This window comes from Trematomus bernacchii, unplaced genomic scaffold (genome assembly GCF_902827165.1).
Source record: "Trematomus bernacchii unplaced genomic scaffold, fTreBer1.1, whole genome shotgun sequence".
In the NCBI taxonomy this organism is placed as follows: domain Eukaryota; kingdom Metazoa; phylum Chordata; class Actinopteri; order Perciformes; family Nototheniidae; genus Trematomus; species Trematomus bernacchii.
In genome coordinates this window covers 1280648-1300136 of record NW_022988159.1, presented here as the reverse complement: position 1 = coordinate 1300136, position 19489 = coordinate 1280648, and the positions used below count along the sequence as shown (strand labels likewise).

General features: G+C 40.5%; 1 protein-coding gene across 2 annotated transcripts in view; it reads right to left on the bottom strand.

Moving 5' to 3' along the window:
* The window catches only part of wu:fb16f03 (eukaryotic translation initiation factor 4 gamma 1), a 30388-nt gene extending 13395 nt beyond the window's left edge, over nt 1–16993 (bottom strand). Inside the window, exons 1-7 of one of the 2 annotated variants that reach the window (XM_034122238.1) lie at nt 16933–16993; nt 16602–16607; nt 12757–13125; nt 9605–9751; nt 7694–7930; nt 7196–7300; nt 1692–2009 (exon numbers count right to left, since the gene is read on the bottom strand). In XM_034122238.1, the coding sequence (XP_033978129.1) occupies nt 1692–2009; nt 7196–7300; nt 7694–7930; nt 9605–9751; nt 12757–13116 (1167 nt within the window). In that variant the 5' untranslated portion in view covers nt 13117–13125; nt 16602–16607; nt 16933–16993. Of the gene's footprint in view, nt 1–1691; nt 2010–7195; nt 7301–7693; nt 7931–9604; nt 9752–12756; nt 13126–16601; nt 16707–16857; nt 16893–16932 lie in introns of those variants that run through there. The other variant, XM_034122237.1, reaches the window with a different exon arrangement.
* Between the last annotated feature and the right edge of the window lie 2496 nt (nt 16994–19489).

Below are 19489 nucleotides of genomic sequence, written 5' to 3'. Positions count from 1 at the left end.
TTTGAGTTTTCGTCAACTAAGGATAAAAATGACTAAAATGTGACTAAAACTAATAACCATTTTCATCTAAAGACTAAGACTAAATCAAAAATAGCTGCCAAAATTAACACTGCCACAGCATCTTCAACCATGTAATATGAATGTTGATGTAGCTACATACATACTGAGACATTAGTATTAATAATTTTTATAGCGCTTTTCCTAGTGCTCAAAGACTCTTGTAAAGACGTAATACCAAGTCAAACTCAGCCTTTCTAAGAAACTGAAACTAAAACCAGCAAACACACTAATGAATCTAACTAAGGTCTCAGTATGTATGCATGTATCTATATTAACACAGTGCCCAAGTCAAACTCAGCCTTTTTCTAAGACCCCATTTACATGCGTTTTCCAAAAAGTATTCCGTTCACACGCATTCGATTCATTTAACGTGTCCGTTCACACGAGACCGCTGGAAACGCTGGAAACGCTGGAAACGTTGTAGTACATATGCCAGGCCTGTAAGTGGCGCTGCTGCCGCCACAAAATATATATTCCGTTAACATGTTTTTTCCCCGGTCAACATGTCCGTTAAAGTTTAAATCTTCCGGACAAAATCAGAAAAGCTGATGCTGACAGCCCCGCTCCTGCCGCCCGCTTGTGGCAGACCACACTTCCACGCTCACTGGCAGGCCCGGACTGGCCATCGGGAGGACCGGGAGGGTGTGTGTATGTATGTGTGGCGCGGGCGAGGCACACCTTACGTGTTGTTGTTGTTGTTAGCATCTGGTGCTAGCTAGCTGCGCTAACAATGAAAACAGGAGCGACATTTCGCCGACAACTGCGCCGAGCACTTGACTTTATGCAGGTAGCCAGACAGTGGGACATTGTACGAAAAGTCAGCACACTCAGCACGGATAGTGCGCGCAACATGATTGCAGCGTCCAGGCAGCTCCCATTTGAGCATATCTGCCTTGAGCTGCACATCACACACACACACACACACACACACACACACACACACACACACACACACACACACACACACACACACACACACACACACACACACACACACACACACACACACACACACACACACACACACACACACACACACACACACACACACACACACACACACACACACACACACACACACACACACACACACACACACACACACACACACACAATTTGCGATTAATCGCGATTAACTATTTTAATCGACTGACAGCCCTAATAATAATATAAGAATAATAAACGGAGCCTCTCTTTTCCTCCCCCTCTTCTGACAGCCCAGCAGCTGATCTCTGAGCAGGAGACGTGGGGAGAGGGAGGCGTGGGGAGAGGGAGGCGGGGCTATTTCATCGTTATCAGAAAATGATCGTATAGAGGCGTACACACGGAGCCGTTTGACCCTCCAGAGCGTTCCGTTTGCAGATCTATCCACCTTGGGACCCGTTATCGTTTGCGGGGTCCGTTTCTATCGTTTTGTTACGGCCTCGTGTAAACGAAAAGGCTATACGCAAGAGAAACTATGCGGATACAACCCGTATCGTCCTCGTGTAAACGGGGTCTAAGAAACTGAAACACACTCATGAAACAAACTACAACCTAAATCGTTGAAGGTAGAAAGAAATAACAAAAATCGTATTGAAATCGTATTGAAATCTTGCATTCCTATCCAAGTGAAGCGTCCTTTCTCCTACCTTAGTGATTTTGCTAAGGCGAGAGGTGTCAATGGGTCGGTTTTTGGTGGAGATGGGCACTGTGTTCCAGCCTTCGTCCTGGGGAGGTTGCCTTCGGCCCTGGTTGTAACGGCCCTCGCGGCCCCCACGAGCTCCTCCGTCGTTCCTTCCTCCGTCGTTCCTGCCTCCGTCGTTTCTGCCTCCGTGGCCTCCTGACAGTTTAGAGATGAAGGCATGCTGCACATTCATCTGCTCCCGTTGCTCCTCCAGCTCGGCGTCTTTGTGGATTTGCTCGATCGTCTTCGGGCCCTGTTCGCCTCTCCTGGGGACCCACGAGCTCTGGAGGGGAAGAAGTAAAATATAGAGGTTGTCAGAATCAGAATACCTTAGGAAATCCAGTCCACTCTGAAGGGATCTACTGATAGATTTGATAAGGCCTGGCAGCCATTGATCACACGTAGAGAAGTGCAAGCTGGATTTAACACTTTGAAGATGATTATGTATAGATTTAAGTGTTGCTGAAATCTGGGCTACAACAATTTCTAAAGTAATATTGTAGGTGTTGTATATATTTTGTCTTGTTTGCTTTGTATGTTTTTTTGTTCTTTTTGTGTCCATTATGAGAACGTGTACTTATCTCATTATTGTTTTTGTTGTTTTCTTTCATGCTGGGGTGGGGGTGGGGGGGTATATTTGATCTGCTTTCTGGCAGTCTGGTTGAAATGTGCACGGTTGCATCTACAGTATGTATTTGACTGCTCAATGACATTCTGTATGAATTTTCTTTATAATGAAAACATTCAACAAAAAAAGGAATACCTTAATCGTCCCACATAACCGTAAACAAATATTATGTCAGGACATTGACAGGATTATTTGGGACATGATTTGCTCCCTGTGTGTATTGGATCATTACATGGCAGTCAAAAGGTTTACAAATATCAAAATGTTAGTGTGTCCACATCACTGATTCCAAGAACATTTGTTTTGCTTCTAATATGGGGAAATATTAGGAAAGAAGCAGACACATTGATGCTGGCTTTAGATCCAATGTATCCATGAACATATAAACAGCATTAGCCTACATCAGGGCTATTCAATTAGTTTGGAATGGGGGCCGGTTGATGAAAATGATCCAAAGCAAGGGGCCGGGAAAAAGATGGCTTGAAATATGAGCAATCATATTTAAGAGCTTCAGATACAGTAAATACTACAACAGCATAGTGGAGTGCATATATTGTGTTTAATTCAAACAAACAACATAGCCCCAAGGCCTTTATAGATCTAAATGGCAAGTTCAGAACTCAGTAGGCCTACATGTTTCATTTGATTTCATTTAGGTGAAATGATCTAATCATTCACGCAGAGATGCAATCAATGACAGGAGTTGTCACTACAGTATAGTAGGTGGGTTCGAAACCCGAGCCCGTCGAAGTGTTCAGGCATTGTCTACCCCTCTATCTCTCAATGTAACACCCTCTCTGGAATAAAGGCACTATGGCACAAAAAAAAAAAAAAAAAAAAAATCTTAAAAAAAAAGAATTGATTACTTTTTAACATTATACTCAAAGGGCCAGTAAATATCACCCCGGGGCCGGATTTGGCCCGCGGGCCGCCAATTGAATAGCCCTGGCCTACATAGTACAATGCGAACATAACTTTCTGGCATAACATATAAACACTTACAATGCACACTGCAAACATAGATATCTTATTAACACGTACAAATGTTGCATATGTAGTGCCGAGAGATGGGAGTCGGAAGCGGCGCATTGAAGGTACAAAGTGGTGCTTTAATGAGCAGCAGAAAACCACATGTTGTTGGGTCGCAGCCCGGGAAGAAGAGCAAGAAGGCAAGAAGCCAGGAGGGCACACAATAAATACTGTCAGCAACACATATGTCCGTGCGGAAACAATACCCCCAACCTGTAGTTCCATGCGTGAATTATGTCAATCAGTGATCACTACACATGCTACCTCCTTTTAAAAAAAGAAAATCTGCATACATCTCCACTTTGAATATATAGTATTCAATACTACTAGGAACTACTGGGTGCAGTCAAATGTAATATAATATGACAATACTGTATTGTCATATTATATTACATTTTACTGCACCCAGTTTCCTACATAAGTTCTATTGCTTTTGTTTCTCTTTTGGTTAGGTATTCTTCTTTCTATGTGTCTGTAAGCACCACTTATAGCAAAGCAAATTCCTCGTAAGTGTTAAACTACTTGATAATAAAACTGATTCTGACAGAGCCCACTCTAAAGCTAAACGGCGCTAGCTTAGCATAGCTAACGGCGCTAGCTTAGCATAGCTAGCATGACACAGCACTAACCGTTACTCCCCAAACAAACCCTCTGAAATACCCAATAAACAGACATCCCACCAACAGTGAGCTCTTCACAACACCAACAAAACACAACATCAGTGTATATTCAACATGTATCAACCGGTTGTATTAACGGTTGTTAAGCAACAGGCGCCATCTGTTGGACAACCCAGGAACCGTTAGTCTTTGTAACTTGTCATACCCATTACATATGCAACAGGTTAAAAAAAACACTAAATACAAATAACTCAATTGAACTGAAGTATCTCTAATTTTGACAGATGACTCAATAGGCATTTAGCAGTGTTAATCCTGACAAATTAACACTATTAGGACTAAGGTGTTCATGGGAGAAACTGATGAAAACATCCACATCCTAGTCACTCTTAAAGCTGGGGAAGGCAGTTTTTATTTAGCATTATTGGGCAAAAGCTCCATAATAACCTTCAACAGATAAAAAGCTAAGAGGATACAGAGGGTTGAGGTTAGATTCCTCTCTGTCCTAAGTCATATAAAGGTTATTCTACAGGAAAAGAGATGTGCTATAACAGGGCTGCCAACATTTGAGTTCAGCTTGGAGTGAGATTTTTTTTTTGGTGAACCGAAAAAAGAAACGTTCATGTGTACAGTGTTACAAATGTATTGAATATGTACAAACTAGGGTTTCCCATTAATGTACCGGGTGCTACAGTGGAATACGCACATACACAGTGTACCCGCGACTCTTACAATCAAGTGCTATTTTATAAGTGGAGGGGGGGTCCTCGCCTCCTCTAGGGGGGTCCGGGGGCATGCTCCCCCTGGAAGATTTTTTTTTTAATATTGAAGTTAAAAGCATCAATCTGGTGCACTTTGAGAGCAAAATGAATTTATGGATACATCTCTCAACACCCATATGAAACAGAACTGTAAACAGATTTTCTTTTTCTTTATGGATATTTTACAAATCACTCCCCTTTTAAACTGTATTCTTGTTTTACTGTCATATAGTATTTCATAACTGTTTTTCATTTATTCTCATAAATGGTGACCAAAACGTTTGAGACCCACTGAGATAACTGGACTAAAGTGAACTATCTAAACAATCAGAGAGTCCCTTACCTCACTGAGCTGTAGTTATCTCTCTCAGTCTGACAGCAGAGAGCTCTCCTCTCCTTGTTTTAGAAACAGCTTCTAATATCCATTAGCGCAGCTAGCTAACCAGATGCTAACAACAACAATGCAAATAGTGAGTTTGGTAGAAATATACTGTATAATAGTAAAGTTATTCAAGATAATGCCATATTTATTGAAGATTTACATTATAAACATTCCCCAAAATTCTTCAAAAGCATATTCTTCCAAACTCCTTGCTGTAGTATGACACACAGGAGACTATTGATGTGTTTAGTGAGTTTGGTAGTAATATACTGTATAATAGTGAATATTATTGTATTCTCTTTTTTCGGAGTTGCACTTTGCAGACGGTCCCTGAGCACTCGTTTCTTCTCCGGCTGCGGATAGAGACCAATGTGCCCAGCTCGGAGGACGGCGCATATTGGCTTTTTTTTATCAAAATGTGATTGTAGTTCGTTGTCCTTACCACGGTACTTAGGAGACGTCATTTGTGTCTGAATAACGTTTTGTTCATGAGTTATTGATCCGTGAAATCCGAATCTCCCAATATCGTTCCAACTTTACTGAACTAATCCAGAAGACCGTCTCATTTCGTAAACCGCTCGGTTTGCTGTTCCTTCACTTTATTTTTATATACATTTATTTTGGACGGAAACTTAGCGTGAGGAAAGGCATGTGTGGCGTGAGTGCGTGAGATATGGGTTAATTGCGTGACTCTCACGCTCAATGCGTGAGTGTTGGCAGCCCTGGCTATAATGACATATTTAGGACAACCCTGAATTTAGCATTGCAAAGGTTCTTTCAACGTTTTTCTATTACATTTTTCCATCAGATTTTGGGTTATTGCAGCAAAATGAGCACTTTGGCAAACACATTTATGACAAGTTTTGTATTTACTGACAGAAACATGTTCAGAAAACCATTGATTTAGTGTGACGAAGGTAACTTCGTCACTGTGGACTGACGGCTTCGGGCCTGGTAACTCAGCACTTTAGTGAACAGTTTGCACTTTATTAGCGTGATTGCACAGTACCGTTTGGCATGGCATATTTTCACATTTTATATAATTTATACTAATTATTGAGATAGTATTTATTAAAGGATTAAAACCGTATTAATTGAAATGTCGTCTGGCAGGTGCTGGTCGGGTCCTCGGCTCCGCCTGACAAGATAGGGGAGTTAGCGAGAGCGCCGAAAGTGCTTATGCTGGTGTAGAATGACAGCGGTTAAGAATAATCCGGGTGCAAATAATATGTGAGGGTGTAGAAATCATAGCGTTAAGTGGCATTAATTGTACAAGTGCTGACTGTGTTTAGTTGGGTTTGTATGTGTGTAATTCTGTTCAGTTATATGTTTGTGTTTGAAAAGTGTTCCCCCTCCCGTTTTGTCTGTTGCTCCTGATTATGTTCACCTGGTGCCCTGTGTTGTCTCCTCCCCCCTCACCTATGTCTTGTACTTGATTGCACATGTGGGTATTTAGGCTCTGTGTTTCCTGTTTGGGTGTGAGATCCTTGTGGCTGGTGACTGTGCTCACGTGAACAGCAGATTGAGGCTGTGTCATGCATTTATGATTGTAATAAATGCCCACACCGGGTTATATTTTGGACGTTCTGCCTCTGCCTCCTTACTTGGTCGGGCCGCTCAACGGTCAGTCTCACAACGAGGAAACAGGAAGTGTAGTAATGCCGACTCATTTCTAGGATTATGATTCATTCCTGCAAACACTATGGTGGAATAAAAGCTTTTCCTGCAGGATATTCCTTCGTTGAATCAAGCTTTGACCTAAAAAGGGATGTGCACGTGCTTCTGCGTTTGTAAAACAGCAAATAAAAACGCCCTCTCTCTGAAATGACCTGAAAACAGAGCCAGAAGGAGGTGCAGAAGTGTAGTTTTCTCTTAAATTAGAATATACTGAGAGGTTATATTGGAAGTTTTGTTCCAGGGAGGCACAAATAACACTGCCTTGCACAGCAAGGCAGTGTTATTTACTATACTTGCACAGCATTGACTTAGGAGCTGTCTTCCTACCTGTCAGTCTATAATAAAAACGACTCTTGTTGTGCTAGTGTTTACCCGTCGAAGGTCCAGCACGTCCTGCAGCATGAAGCGGATCCTGGAGCTGGTCTTCCTGTCCTTTATGATTTTCTCCATCTGATTAAAGTACTGGTCCATACGAGGCTAAGGAACAAAACACAGCAGTGTGGTGAGTACATCTTCCACACAACAAATTAAAACATGATCCAACTACACATTCACCAGCATGCATATACTGTAGGCACGTGATTGGTAAAGCTGCCTCAAACTAAACTTTTTTTAAATGAATCAACACTTTCTTTTAATCGTTAAAAATGTTTTTACCCAATTTAAATTGTTTGTTTTAATGTTAACTTCTATAGGTTAAAGTAGAATGACTTCACATTTTGATGGTTTACACAGACTTTGGGATCGTTAAAAGAATTATTTGCAAAGGTGGGACATTTTCTTCACCTGGATTCTTGTATACCAGCTGTTTCTAAAACAAAAAACGACAGCGCAGAAATTGGAATAGTTTAGTCTAAATGCACTTCATACCTTGGCCTTCTCGAAGTCTACGTCCTTTCCGATGGAAGACAGCAGTCTGCAGAGGCACTCCAGAGACTCTTCGTCGTGGTTCTTCAGCAGCTTCACGATGCAGTCGTGCATGATGGCCTCTGTGAGCATTTTCAGCTTGAACAGCTCTCCGATGAACTTGATGTTGCCCATCGAGCACCTGTGGGCGTTGTCTTTCTCGCGCTGCAGCTGCTCAGTGAGACGCTGCTTCTCCTCCGGCTGCAGGAGGAACAAAGTCACGGGGAAAGGGAAGAGATGTTAGCCGATTGAATAATCTGAGAATAATATAAATCTGAACATTTCATTTATCCTGGTCAAATGTGGGTTTCGAAACGGATAAATATATTTTTTTAAAAAGGTTACTGAAGAATGTGCAATAAAAAGATCAAATACAAAAATAATATTTATATAAACACAATTAAAAATATGCAATAAAAATGTTAAATTATTAAATAAATAAAACGTATTTAAACACAAGAAAAATGTGCAATAAAAATAAATGTAATAAATAATTAATTAAGATATTTATAAGGAAAATAGTAATATAGTAATAATCCTAAGTGATATGGGTAAGTGAGATGTCCAATAAAAAGGTAAAAATGTGCACAGTGTAATACAATTTACAAAATATGTAGTTTTTATGTGTATTACTAAGATATTTTCCAGAATTACACAGGTTTAAAAAGGGTTTAAAAGTGCCAGTCTGTTAACTCATAATGGCTTCCCTCGGATTTATGTTCACCTTCAAATACTCCCCACCACCAGGGGCGGCGCCAGGGGGTAGCTGGGAGTTGCTATAGCAACTCCAACAATTGGCCTAGCATCGGCTTAGCAACCCCATTGTTTTGTTATGAAAATGTATCTATATATATTGTATTGTAAGTTAAAGCGCAAACTGTTACTTGGCTAATGTTGTTATAATTCTCAGTATGTGAACACAGATCGAAAATGGAAAGATAAACAGCCGCGATCTCCAACGGAGCCGGTCCAGCCGGACAACCCTGTGTGTGTGTGTGTGTGTGTGTGTGTGTGTGTGTGTGTGTGTGTGTGTGTGTGTGTGTGTGTGTGTGTGTGTGTGTGTGTGTGTGTGTGTGTGTGTGTGTGTGTGTGTGTGTGTGTGTGTGTGTGTGTGTGTGTGTGGTGATGAGGTTAAATGCCACAGCATGCCAGTTGAAACAGTGAACGATCGCTATTGTGTACGCTTAGGGTGTAATGGTATTATACACAAATATTGTAGGATCACAGAAACAGTGTTCAAATTCTGCTTTTACAAACTTATTTTGGTTGTGCTTACCTTGCAAAGTAATGTTATAAGTGTCAAAGGAATGTTTTAATGTAAATATTAATGATAATATTGTAGCGTGTCCAAGTTAATAGTTATTTCAGTTAACAGATGTGCAGTTTAGTACATTTGTAAAGTTATTTAGGTAATGTTGTTGGTGGGAGTTAGGGAGAGACCGCCCCTTCCAGGTGTGTGTGTGCGTTTTCCGGTGTGTGTGTAGGGAGTACGAGATGTTAGGAGTTGTGTTCGAGTGTGGGGAAAAGTCATGAGTGTTATACTATTGATTGGCTCTGTAAGGCGTAGCTGTGGCCGTCAATACCATAAAATAAAGAGAACGTTTTCGACATTGAAGGCTCGTGATCTTGAATAGCGGTGAACGCTACAATATGAACAGGCTCGTGCTTGGCCCACTGGTAGGCTATTGTTTGTTTATTTATTTTTGAAAATTAACTAGCAACGCCGTGCTGTCATATAGCAACTGCTAAGCTACTGCAGCAAAAAAATCCTGACGCCGCCCATGCCCACCACACATACAAAATAAAACACCAAGATCACTTATTTTGTGCATAAACAAAGAGCCTAAATTGAGATTTTTTTAGGCAGTACTGTACCACTGTGGCAGCATCCAGCTCTTTCTGCTTCCTCTCGAAGATCTCGTCGTCAACTTGGCCCTTTTCGAAGTCCTTCTGGCATCGGTTTAGCAGCAACTTGCGGAAATTCACAGTGACTCCCGGCTTATCTGTGGTTTCAACTTTAAGCTGGAAAATAGAACAGCAAACACACACAATTAAAGATTATTACCACCATACACCCCAGCACGTGCACTCCGCTCTGCATCAGCCAAACGGCTCGCTGCACCCTCACTGCGAGGGGGACCCAGGTTCCCATCAGCAAAAACACGTGGGTTTGCTATCCTGGCTCCAAAATGGTGGAATGAGCTCCCCATTGACATCAGGACAGCAGAAAGCTTACACATCTTCCGGCACAGACTAAAAACTCATCTCTTTCGACTTCACTTCGAGCGATATAATTACTAACTAAGCACTTATATACTAACAAAGGACTGGCTTATCTAAAGCTAGTTGAGTAGCACTTGAAATGTGTTGGCTCGATGAAACCTGATGTACTTATATGATTCTGTTTTCTTCAAGTTTGTATCTTCTTGGTCGAATGCACTTATTGTAAGTCGCTTTGGATAAAAGCGTCAGCTAAATGCAATGTAATGTAATTATTATTACTTTTTTGATGGTTAATATCAAAAAGAGCCATTTTGCCGCCTCTGGCATCTCATCATATGTGTCTGGAAGAGCAAGGCATATTTGATAAGAGAGCTTAAAAAGTTGTATATATAGTTATACTACATATATGTATAAAACAAACAGTATTTTATCCTTTTTTCAAGACTGAAAATAGTTTTAATTAACAGATCTTTTGTTGTTTGCTTGCAGAAGTGGAAGCAAATTAATCTTCCACTTCTCAATTTATTTCCCGTAACTTTTCTTTCCATATTTGTATCAGTGGTTAGTTTCCAGAGGGGTCAGAAGCTCAAGATAAGATAAGGAAATGTGCCAGGACGTAGTCGTAGTTAAATGTTACGCATATATAAGCTGACCAAATATATAAAAATATGTAATTAAGAGTCAGAGTATCACGTCGAACTCCAAGACGAGAGGTTTTTTCTCTTTTGAAAGATTCTCCACTGTGCAATAAATACAAATAAAAAAAGCTTATATTTATTTTCACGTTATTTGTCGTCAAAGCTACAGAGAGAGCCGACCCCGATAGTGTCAAAAAGTGCACATCTGTATAGAAAGACCCTTACAACAACAGTCCTTAAGTGAACATGTAAGCTTACTCAACCAGTGTTCATTTCGTCAACGAAAACTATGACGAAAAATGTTCGTCAACGACCTTTTTTACATGACTAAGACGAGACGATGACGAGCTAAAAATAGATTCTTGATAACGAAAATTTGACGAAATGTATATTTAGTTTTCGTTGACGAGACGAGACGGGACTAAGGTGTTAATGGTGGACTATCGGACATTCAAAATGCAGGGTATTTCCCCCCAATTGCCCGTCTTGTCTGTCAAAATGCATCTTACATTTCTAACTTGCAATATCATTATTTCCGCTCTCTTCACTCCAGAAGAGCGATCTCCTCTCTGTGTGCGGGGGGCGGGGCCTAACAGACACGCTGCAGCGGCACACAGAGATCTGCCGGGGACAGAGCGTTCAGAGAGTATAGAGACACTCTACAAGTCTCGATGTGGACAAAGCTCGTTTGCCATGTTTTCGCGTTGACACGAGTAGAGTAGTCTGTCCAAACAGCCGGCCAAAAGGCGTCATATTCAGTCGGAGAAATGCACAATTTTCGACTTCCTTAACTCGTAGCTCTGTTGCCCCAATTACGAGTAACGTTATCACATCAGGTGTGCAGAGGTGGGAGAAGTACTCAGATCTTGTAGCTAAGTAAAAAAATACCATAGTGTAGAAAGAGTTCCTCAAGTCAAAGTATGATCATCAAAATATATTTAAAGTAGCGACAGTAAAAGTAGTCATTGTGCAGATTGGTCCATTTCAGAATAATATATATGATATGTTTTATAATGATTGATCATTAAAGTGTTCTCAAAGCTGGTAAAGGTGCAGCTAGTTTGAATGACTTTGTATACTGCAGGGTAGCTTGTGAATTTACTCCAGGTAGAACTAAAGTCTGAGTTAACACTTGATTATATTTCACATCATTCATCCACATCTGTAAAGTAACTAAAGGTATTAAATACATGTAGTGGAGTAGAAGTACACCATTTAACTATGAACTGTAGTGGAGTAGAAGTACACAGTAGCATAACATTTAAATACTCCAGTAAAGTACAAGTACCTCAACATTTTACTCAAGTACAGTACAATATTTAAAAATAATGATATATATTTCATTTATTTCACATTTAAATAAAGCAATTAATTCGGTTAACAATTTGTTCGTTTTTTCCTTTAAAAAAATAACAAAAAGTAAATACAAGAATGCCGTTAAAGTACCGGATCGATAAGCAGTATCGATAAGAGTAATAGTACCGTAGAAAACCTTAGCGATACCCATCCCTAGATATTACACAAGTAAAGTGTTAAGAGAGTGAAATGTTGCTTTACGAATTTCAACACTTGATGCTGTCCCCTTAATTACAATGTCAGAAACCTGTATTTGCCTAACTGCATTGGTTTAAAGAGAGAAAAATGTTTGACTAAAAGTTGACTAAAATGTAATTTTTCATTGACTAAAAGTAGACTAAAACGTTTTGAGTTTTCGTCGACTAAAACTTGACTAAAACGTTTTGAGTTTTCGTCGACTAAAACTAGACTAAAACTATGAAGGATAGAAATGACTAAAATGTGACTAAAACTAATAACCATTTTCGTCTAAAGACTAAGACTAAATCAAAAACAGCTGCCAAAATTAACACTGTACTCAACACTAATTCCATCTTTTAGCTTAAGAAATATTTTCCAAAGTGCGGCAGAACACAAAAAAAAGCTTGTATTTATTTCCATGTTATTTGCTGTCAAAGCTACAGAAAGTCTGATGAGACACGTGCAGCTTGAAGGCTCACGGTGTCACACTTTATGTCATAGCAACACACCACTGAGCTCTGTGTAGATTGTAAATAATTGTTATACATTAAGTTGTGCATACCATAAACGGAACAAATCAAAATGAAATGAAAACACCCTAACAACAATCATCGGCTTGGCACCACTTACCCCCATGAGGCAGCGGCACATGTTGGCGTAGACCACGGAGAAGTTAGGCTCAGCGATGGCCTTCTCGAAGGTCAGATCGATAACGCCTTTCAATCTCTCCTCCGTGTCGATGGTGAGATCGGTCACCATCTTCATGAGCTGCTGAAACTTCTGCGGGGTGAGTTTGTTGAGGATGCTGCGAACACTTTTAAACAGCTCCTGGGTCTTCCCGTGCTCCGAGTCGTCGCTCTCACTCTCGACCTCCACGCGGGTTTTCTTCGTCGAAGGTTTCCACGCCTTCTCCGCCTTGTTCAGCTGAATGTCATCGCTCAGAGACTGCATCTGTGCCGAGCGACGAGGACCCCCGACACCCATACCCATACCTGGAGGCTGAGAGGAGTCGGAGATGTTTAATTCATTCATGGGCGACAAGGATTACAATTACTTTAAATGTTATTGAAATTGCAATATGTAGAACACTTAAGCAATAGCTCACGACAGGCCGTGGTATGGCCAATATATCACAGTTAAGGGGCGTGGTTCGGCCCGACGCGAAGCGGAGGGTCGAAAAAAAAAAAAAAAAAAAAAGCACAAGCAGTTTGCTTTTCAGCAAAAAAAAAGCAGTTTGAAAAGCAGTACTCTGGCTCAGTATATCACGGCTAAGAACCAATCAGATTGCTTGATTTGACTTGTCCGTTTTATACATTTATTTATAGTTTTGTAATTATCAACCGCACTGATAAATACATGTACAATAACTTACTTATTGACTCGTTTACATGTTGTACTGCCTTGACCGTATTGTTCTTGTATTTGTATGATAATGTCGTATTGTTTTGTAAGCGTGCTGTTCAATGTAGCATAGGTCACTTTATATAGTATATATTAAAAGTGTTAGCTTTTATTGTCAAAATGTTACTTCTACTGTCTGTTATGTGTGATTGCACCATCGGGAATGCTTGGAATTTCGCTGTGTAGTGACAATAAAGGAATCTAATCTAAATATGGAATAGTGCAATATTTAGTGCACGATATTTGATGAGGGCTAAGTATTAGGGCTGTCAACGGTAACGTGTTAACTCTGGCGATACATCTAGAAACATTAACACGTTAACAAGTTTGAACTCAACTCCCTTCTGTATATCTAGCGGCAGATTTCTAATTCATTCAAGGGCGACAAAGATTACAATTACTTGAAATGTTATTGAAAGTGCATTATGGAATAGTGCAATATTCAAATTGCTGAGTGCACAATATTTGATGAGGGCTAAGTATTAGGGCTGTCAACGGTGACGTGTTAACTCCTGCGATGTATCTAGAAATATCAACATGTTAGAAAAATAATTCACGCAAGATAATCACATTAACAAGAACGCAACTCCCTCCTGTAATTCTAGCGCAAATGCTGGGCAAAGAATGGCATGGCAGTGAAAATGCAGCAGATTTTGCACAAGCTGCATGTATTGCACTGACTGGAGACATCAGTAAGAAACATCACTACCTCGTAACGACACAATATGACAAATGTTCTACACCCATTCTTTAGGTTTCTTGAAGTTGCAGAGAAGTGGGAGGTAGCGGACAAGTCGTAAAATTGTCAGACTTCACGGCAATAATTCAGGAATCATGTTATCATAAAGGGAAACAAATCCTGATTTCTCTCACCAGTTTGTCATGCATTTATTTATTACAAAACCACATGGGTATTTGTTTTATCTCCCCCCCCCAAATGTTAGTGCATTTTAAAACTGTGATTAAATCATGCAATATCTGTCACAATCATTGCAGTTGGGTATTTTAAAATCGTGCAACCATGTTACAAAGTGTTCTTGGATCACATTAACGTGTTCAACCTTTTTTTTATCTCACGAAACTGTGTCTCAGGGCTTCTTAACATTTAAAAACCTATTAATGTGTCATACCCACTTAACGGGAAGAAACTCAGCTAACTGACGATACGAACCATTTTTACCGAAACAAAACACAAGTCTCACAAGAAGTGTCTAAATGAGCCCTGAGCGAAAAAATGCTAACACACTTAGCACAGAACTCACGGTATAAATACCCTTATTACATATCGGATCTGCACAAATAAGATATCGATTAGCAAGCTGAGATTCCACAGATTCTAGGGGTATAAGCAGTGGCGTTTTTATATGTACAAAAGTGGTGGGGCACAAAAAACTTAGATGTCTATATATAAGCTTCTGCAGTGACGTGCAGTGAGGTTCATGGCTGGTGAGGCACTGGCACTGACTCTTCAGGTTTACAAATATTATATTTTGACCTAAACCAAAATATAATATTATTTTCAAAAGCTTTTTTTGTCTGATGCTTCGATTAATTTTAAACAGACAGTTCAACAAAAGGATACCCAAAAAATGTAATTTTATCATTTAAATATTGAATTGTTCTCTCTTAGTAAGATCCCATTTTCAATAAAATGGCGGTCTTACCTTGACTTGAAGATGAAGTCCATTTGCCTATCCTTCTGGACAAACATTTCTATTACTTTTTTGTAAAAGTCCTCCTTATCTTCTTGTAGTTTCAAAAGTCTATCATAAATCTAATCCATAGATTTATGATAAAAAAATTATAAAAGTAGGGTAGACATGTGGATGTTATCCGGCTAATCAAAACGTGCATTTATCTAACAGGTACGTTTCCCACAGATCTTATTTTGAGCTATTTTCTAAAATCCTCTGGAGAAATCTCATTGCTTTTTTGTGCTTACGTCCTGGTTTTAGGACGCGTCACTGCACCTCTCTCTCGTCTCCTCTTCACACACACCACACTTTTCGCGGCACACGTACTTACAGCCAATCAGCTCTGAATGATTTGAGATGACGTATGGTGGGGATGGTAACTCCGTGCCCCTCTGGTCATTATTTTTTTGCCACACACATTACATTACAAAATACTCTGAGCATGCGCAGTGTAGTTTTTACAGTCACGTTCACTTCACAGCGAGAGGAAGGGGCATAATCAGGTTTTGTCCCACATGGCTCTAAACAGCTCAATAGGCACACACTGTGACTGTAGACACACTAATCAGAAGAACACAGACTAAAACAGCAATGTACAGACGAATCAGATGATTAAACATGATCTTAAAATATATTTTATATATATATATTTTTTTTTTTTTGCATTTTTGTAATCATTATTTGTAATACTTTCTGCTGACACTAGGTGGGGCTGTGCCCCACCTGCCCCTAATGACCAGTCGCCACTGCCAATGGGTAATGTTTAAATGGATTTTAGGAACTTCCCCTCGATTCTATTGGCTCTAACGGTTAAAATGAGATGTCAATCATCAAAATCGACCGAGGGGGGCCAGAGATATGGAAAATGCACCCAAATGACCCCAGAAGTGTTTTTTTTTGCTAAATCTCTCTAAAAAGGTCAAATGTCACTTGTTTTGCATCAATCTTGATACAGGGTACTTATTATATGTTATAGTTTGGATTCCTACACCTTTTATTCTACTATCCCATCATTCAAGGGTCTTAAACTGGACTGGACTGGCTTCATTACACCCACAAAAAAAAAACGCCTGTGTTTGAATCACAAATGAGAATTCTCTCTTTAGAAACTACTTGTAATGTGTATTTATTTTTTAATATGATGTTTTATTATGTTTTTTTTAATTGAATGATCAAAATATTCTGGTCATAGGTGTTTAACGGTTTGTCTTGTTTGTTAAGTTCTTTGATCATTGTTTTTTTATACTTAATAGTTTTCCTGGCTTGTATCTCCCATACCCAGAACTACTAATAAGAAATGAAATCATCCTTAAATTGACTTAGGAGCTGTCTTCCTACCTGTCAGCCTATAATAAAAACTCTTGTTGTGCTAGTGTTTACCCGTTGAAGGTCCAGCACGTCCTGCAGCATGAAGCGGATCCTGAAGCTGGTCTTCTTGTCCTTTATGATTTTCTCCATCTGATTAAAGTACTGGTCCATACGAGGCTAAGGAACAAACACAGCAGTGTGGTGAGTACATCTTCCACAAAACAAATTAAAACATGATCCAACTACACATTCACCAGCATGCATAGCCTAGGCATGTAGGCACATGATTTCCCGTCACCACCGCAAAGCTAAAGGAGGCAGATAATACCAGCTGTGTGTGTGCTGTGTTTGGATCCAGTGTGATCTCCTGTGAATATTTTAAGAACCCAGCTCTGGTGGTGGGCTCTGCTGCTGACAGTAAAACATCCACTTCAGTCGGTGAGACGTTTGTCCATTCCTCTCTCAGGACGTCCTGTAGTTTGTCTCTGACTGCTGACAGGGCCGCCGTCACGTGCTCAAAGTAGCTCAGAGGACGGATGTTGATGCTGGATGAGTGTGTAGGTTCACTGAGGGCTGACAGTGAGGGGTAGCTGTGCAGAAACTGGTTGTGGTCCTCTGTGTGAGACAGCAGCTTCAGCTCAGCGTCTCTCCTCTTCAGCTCAGAGATCTCCTGTTCCAGCTTCTCCTGAAGCTCTTTGACTCGACTCACTTCTCTCTTCTGCTGGGATCTGACCTGCTGCTTCACATCAGAGCTTCTTTTCTCCATGAGACGGATCAGCTCAGTGAACATCTTCTCACTGTCCCCCACTGCTTTATCAGCAGAGCCATTGACGGCCTCCACCTCCTGCTGAAGCAGCTTCACCTCCTTCTCTCCGTCCTGGATTCTCTGCTGGATGTTTAGTCGACTCCCCTCCAGCTCTCTCTGCCTCTCAGTCCTCTCTGATGCAGCTGACACCGTGTCGTGGCCTTTATGTTCGTCCACAGAGCAGAGAGAACAGATACACTGCTGATCAGTGCGGCAGAACATCTTCATCACCTCGTCGTGACGAGAGCAGATGTTCGAACAACAAGATAAGACTTCCCTGTCCAGCTGAACTCCTTTCTGCGCCATTTCACTTCTCTCTGGCAGCGAGTGTCTGAGTTTCACTTCCTGAGAGCTGAAACTAGTGTGACAGCTGATCTGAACAGCATGTGTGTGTGCAGTGAATGTGGCCTATCAGCTCTTGTACTTTACCCACATGTTGGTTACACCCATCCTCTTGGATCTGAAGGGGAGGAACCAGGAAATACAGAGTGGAGCGGGCTGTGTCTGAGAGCAGGGTTGCGTTCGAATACTCCAAAAAAACAGCTCCTAAGTTCTAACCCTATCGTCTATTCCTTGACCTCGGAGTGAAACGTCATGGGGTTAAGGGATAGTGGATAGGAGAATTCAAAAGGATTTAGGAGAAGAGACTGCGGCACTTTAGAGAATCCGACTGCACTTTCACTATCCGACGTGTTTATGATGCGCCAGCAGAGGTCATAAATGTGCGCCTGCTGCTGTGGGGAAACTATGGAAACTACAGTTTTCTATACAGCGGACTACAACATGGATGTTTAATAAGAACGAGGGACTACTGTAAACTCATCTAGAGACTCTGCACCGTGCTCTGATGCTGTTGTTTTATGCTTTATGAACGGGGACAACAGAGAAACATATTCTTCATGACCAAAGTTGGAATTGAAATAAAAAAGGAAAGTGAAACTTATGCTCGTCACCCTCTCCCTCCGGTCCACATTAATACAAATGATCCCAATACGTATGATTGTATGAAAAGATCTTAAAATCAATACAAATGTATTTATTATAAACGTTAGTCCTGAACATCTATCACTGTGTATATCACCATTCAAACATCTTTTAAAAGTTGAACAAACCCCACACAGCTCAGTAAAGACTGTGAAATGTTGACTTTATTTGATCATTTCAGTAAAAACTAACGTTCATATTTCTCTTTTTGATTATAATACTGATGAACGTTCAAAACAAAGCACTTTGGCAACTTACCACATACGTTTTAAAATGCTTAATAAGCACCGTAACTTTCATGATATCATTTCTCGTTCATAATCGGTTGTTTCCGTGAACGGCCGACTGTTGTGTGACGGCAAATGCTGCGGCCGCAAGGCATTGTGGGGCAGCATTTTCTCCTCTCCTTTAGGTTAGGGAGGTCCAGTGGTTCCTAGGCTAAAGGAGGTTATAAAGGAAGTTTGAAACCTCCTTTCCTTTTAATTTAGAGAATTCGAACGGCACTTATCATGGCTGCCACTGAGGGACTTCCGGGTCATTTCACTCCGTTAGGAAGCTTCCTAAGCTAAATGGACTATTCGAATGCAACCCAGGAAGAAGAGGGAGGGCTTATCAAACTCTGATTCATTCCAGGAGGAGGAGCAGCGCTCAGACTCTGACTTACACAGAGCCTCGGTTACAACCTGCTCTTCATTTGAAAAGAGCTTTTAGTTGTCAAATAAGTTGGTAAACTTACAAAATGTTGTAAATGTATAGCCTCAATGTCCTGAAATAGCTGATTGATTTAATAGTTGAATGTGCAGTCGTTTTTTTACTGTAAGTAATGTAGTAGTAGTAGTAGTGTGGAGTCTATTTTTATATAACATTACAAGACTGATTCTTATTATTACATGATATGCTTATTGTGCTCATGAGATTGCTATGACTATAAAATAAATAGACACAATCACTAATCCCAGGTTCTGATGGGTTAGATACCAATGAAGGGAATAGTCAGAAGAAAGTTTTAGCTTGCAATAGAAAGTAGCAGAAGCCAGATGCAGGCACTGTAGAAACAATGAGTTATTGAGGCTATGGCCTTGGCCGCCTGGGTTAGCTCCGCGCCCACGCATAGCTGGGAATCAGTATAACCAAGATTACACTTTTCTGTAGAAGCTTCATCAAAACAAAT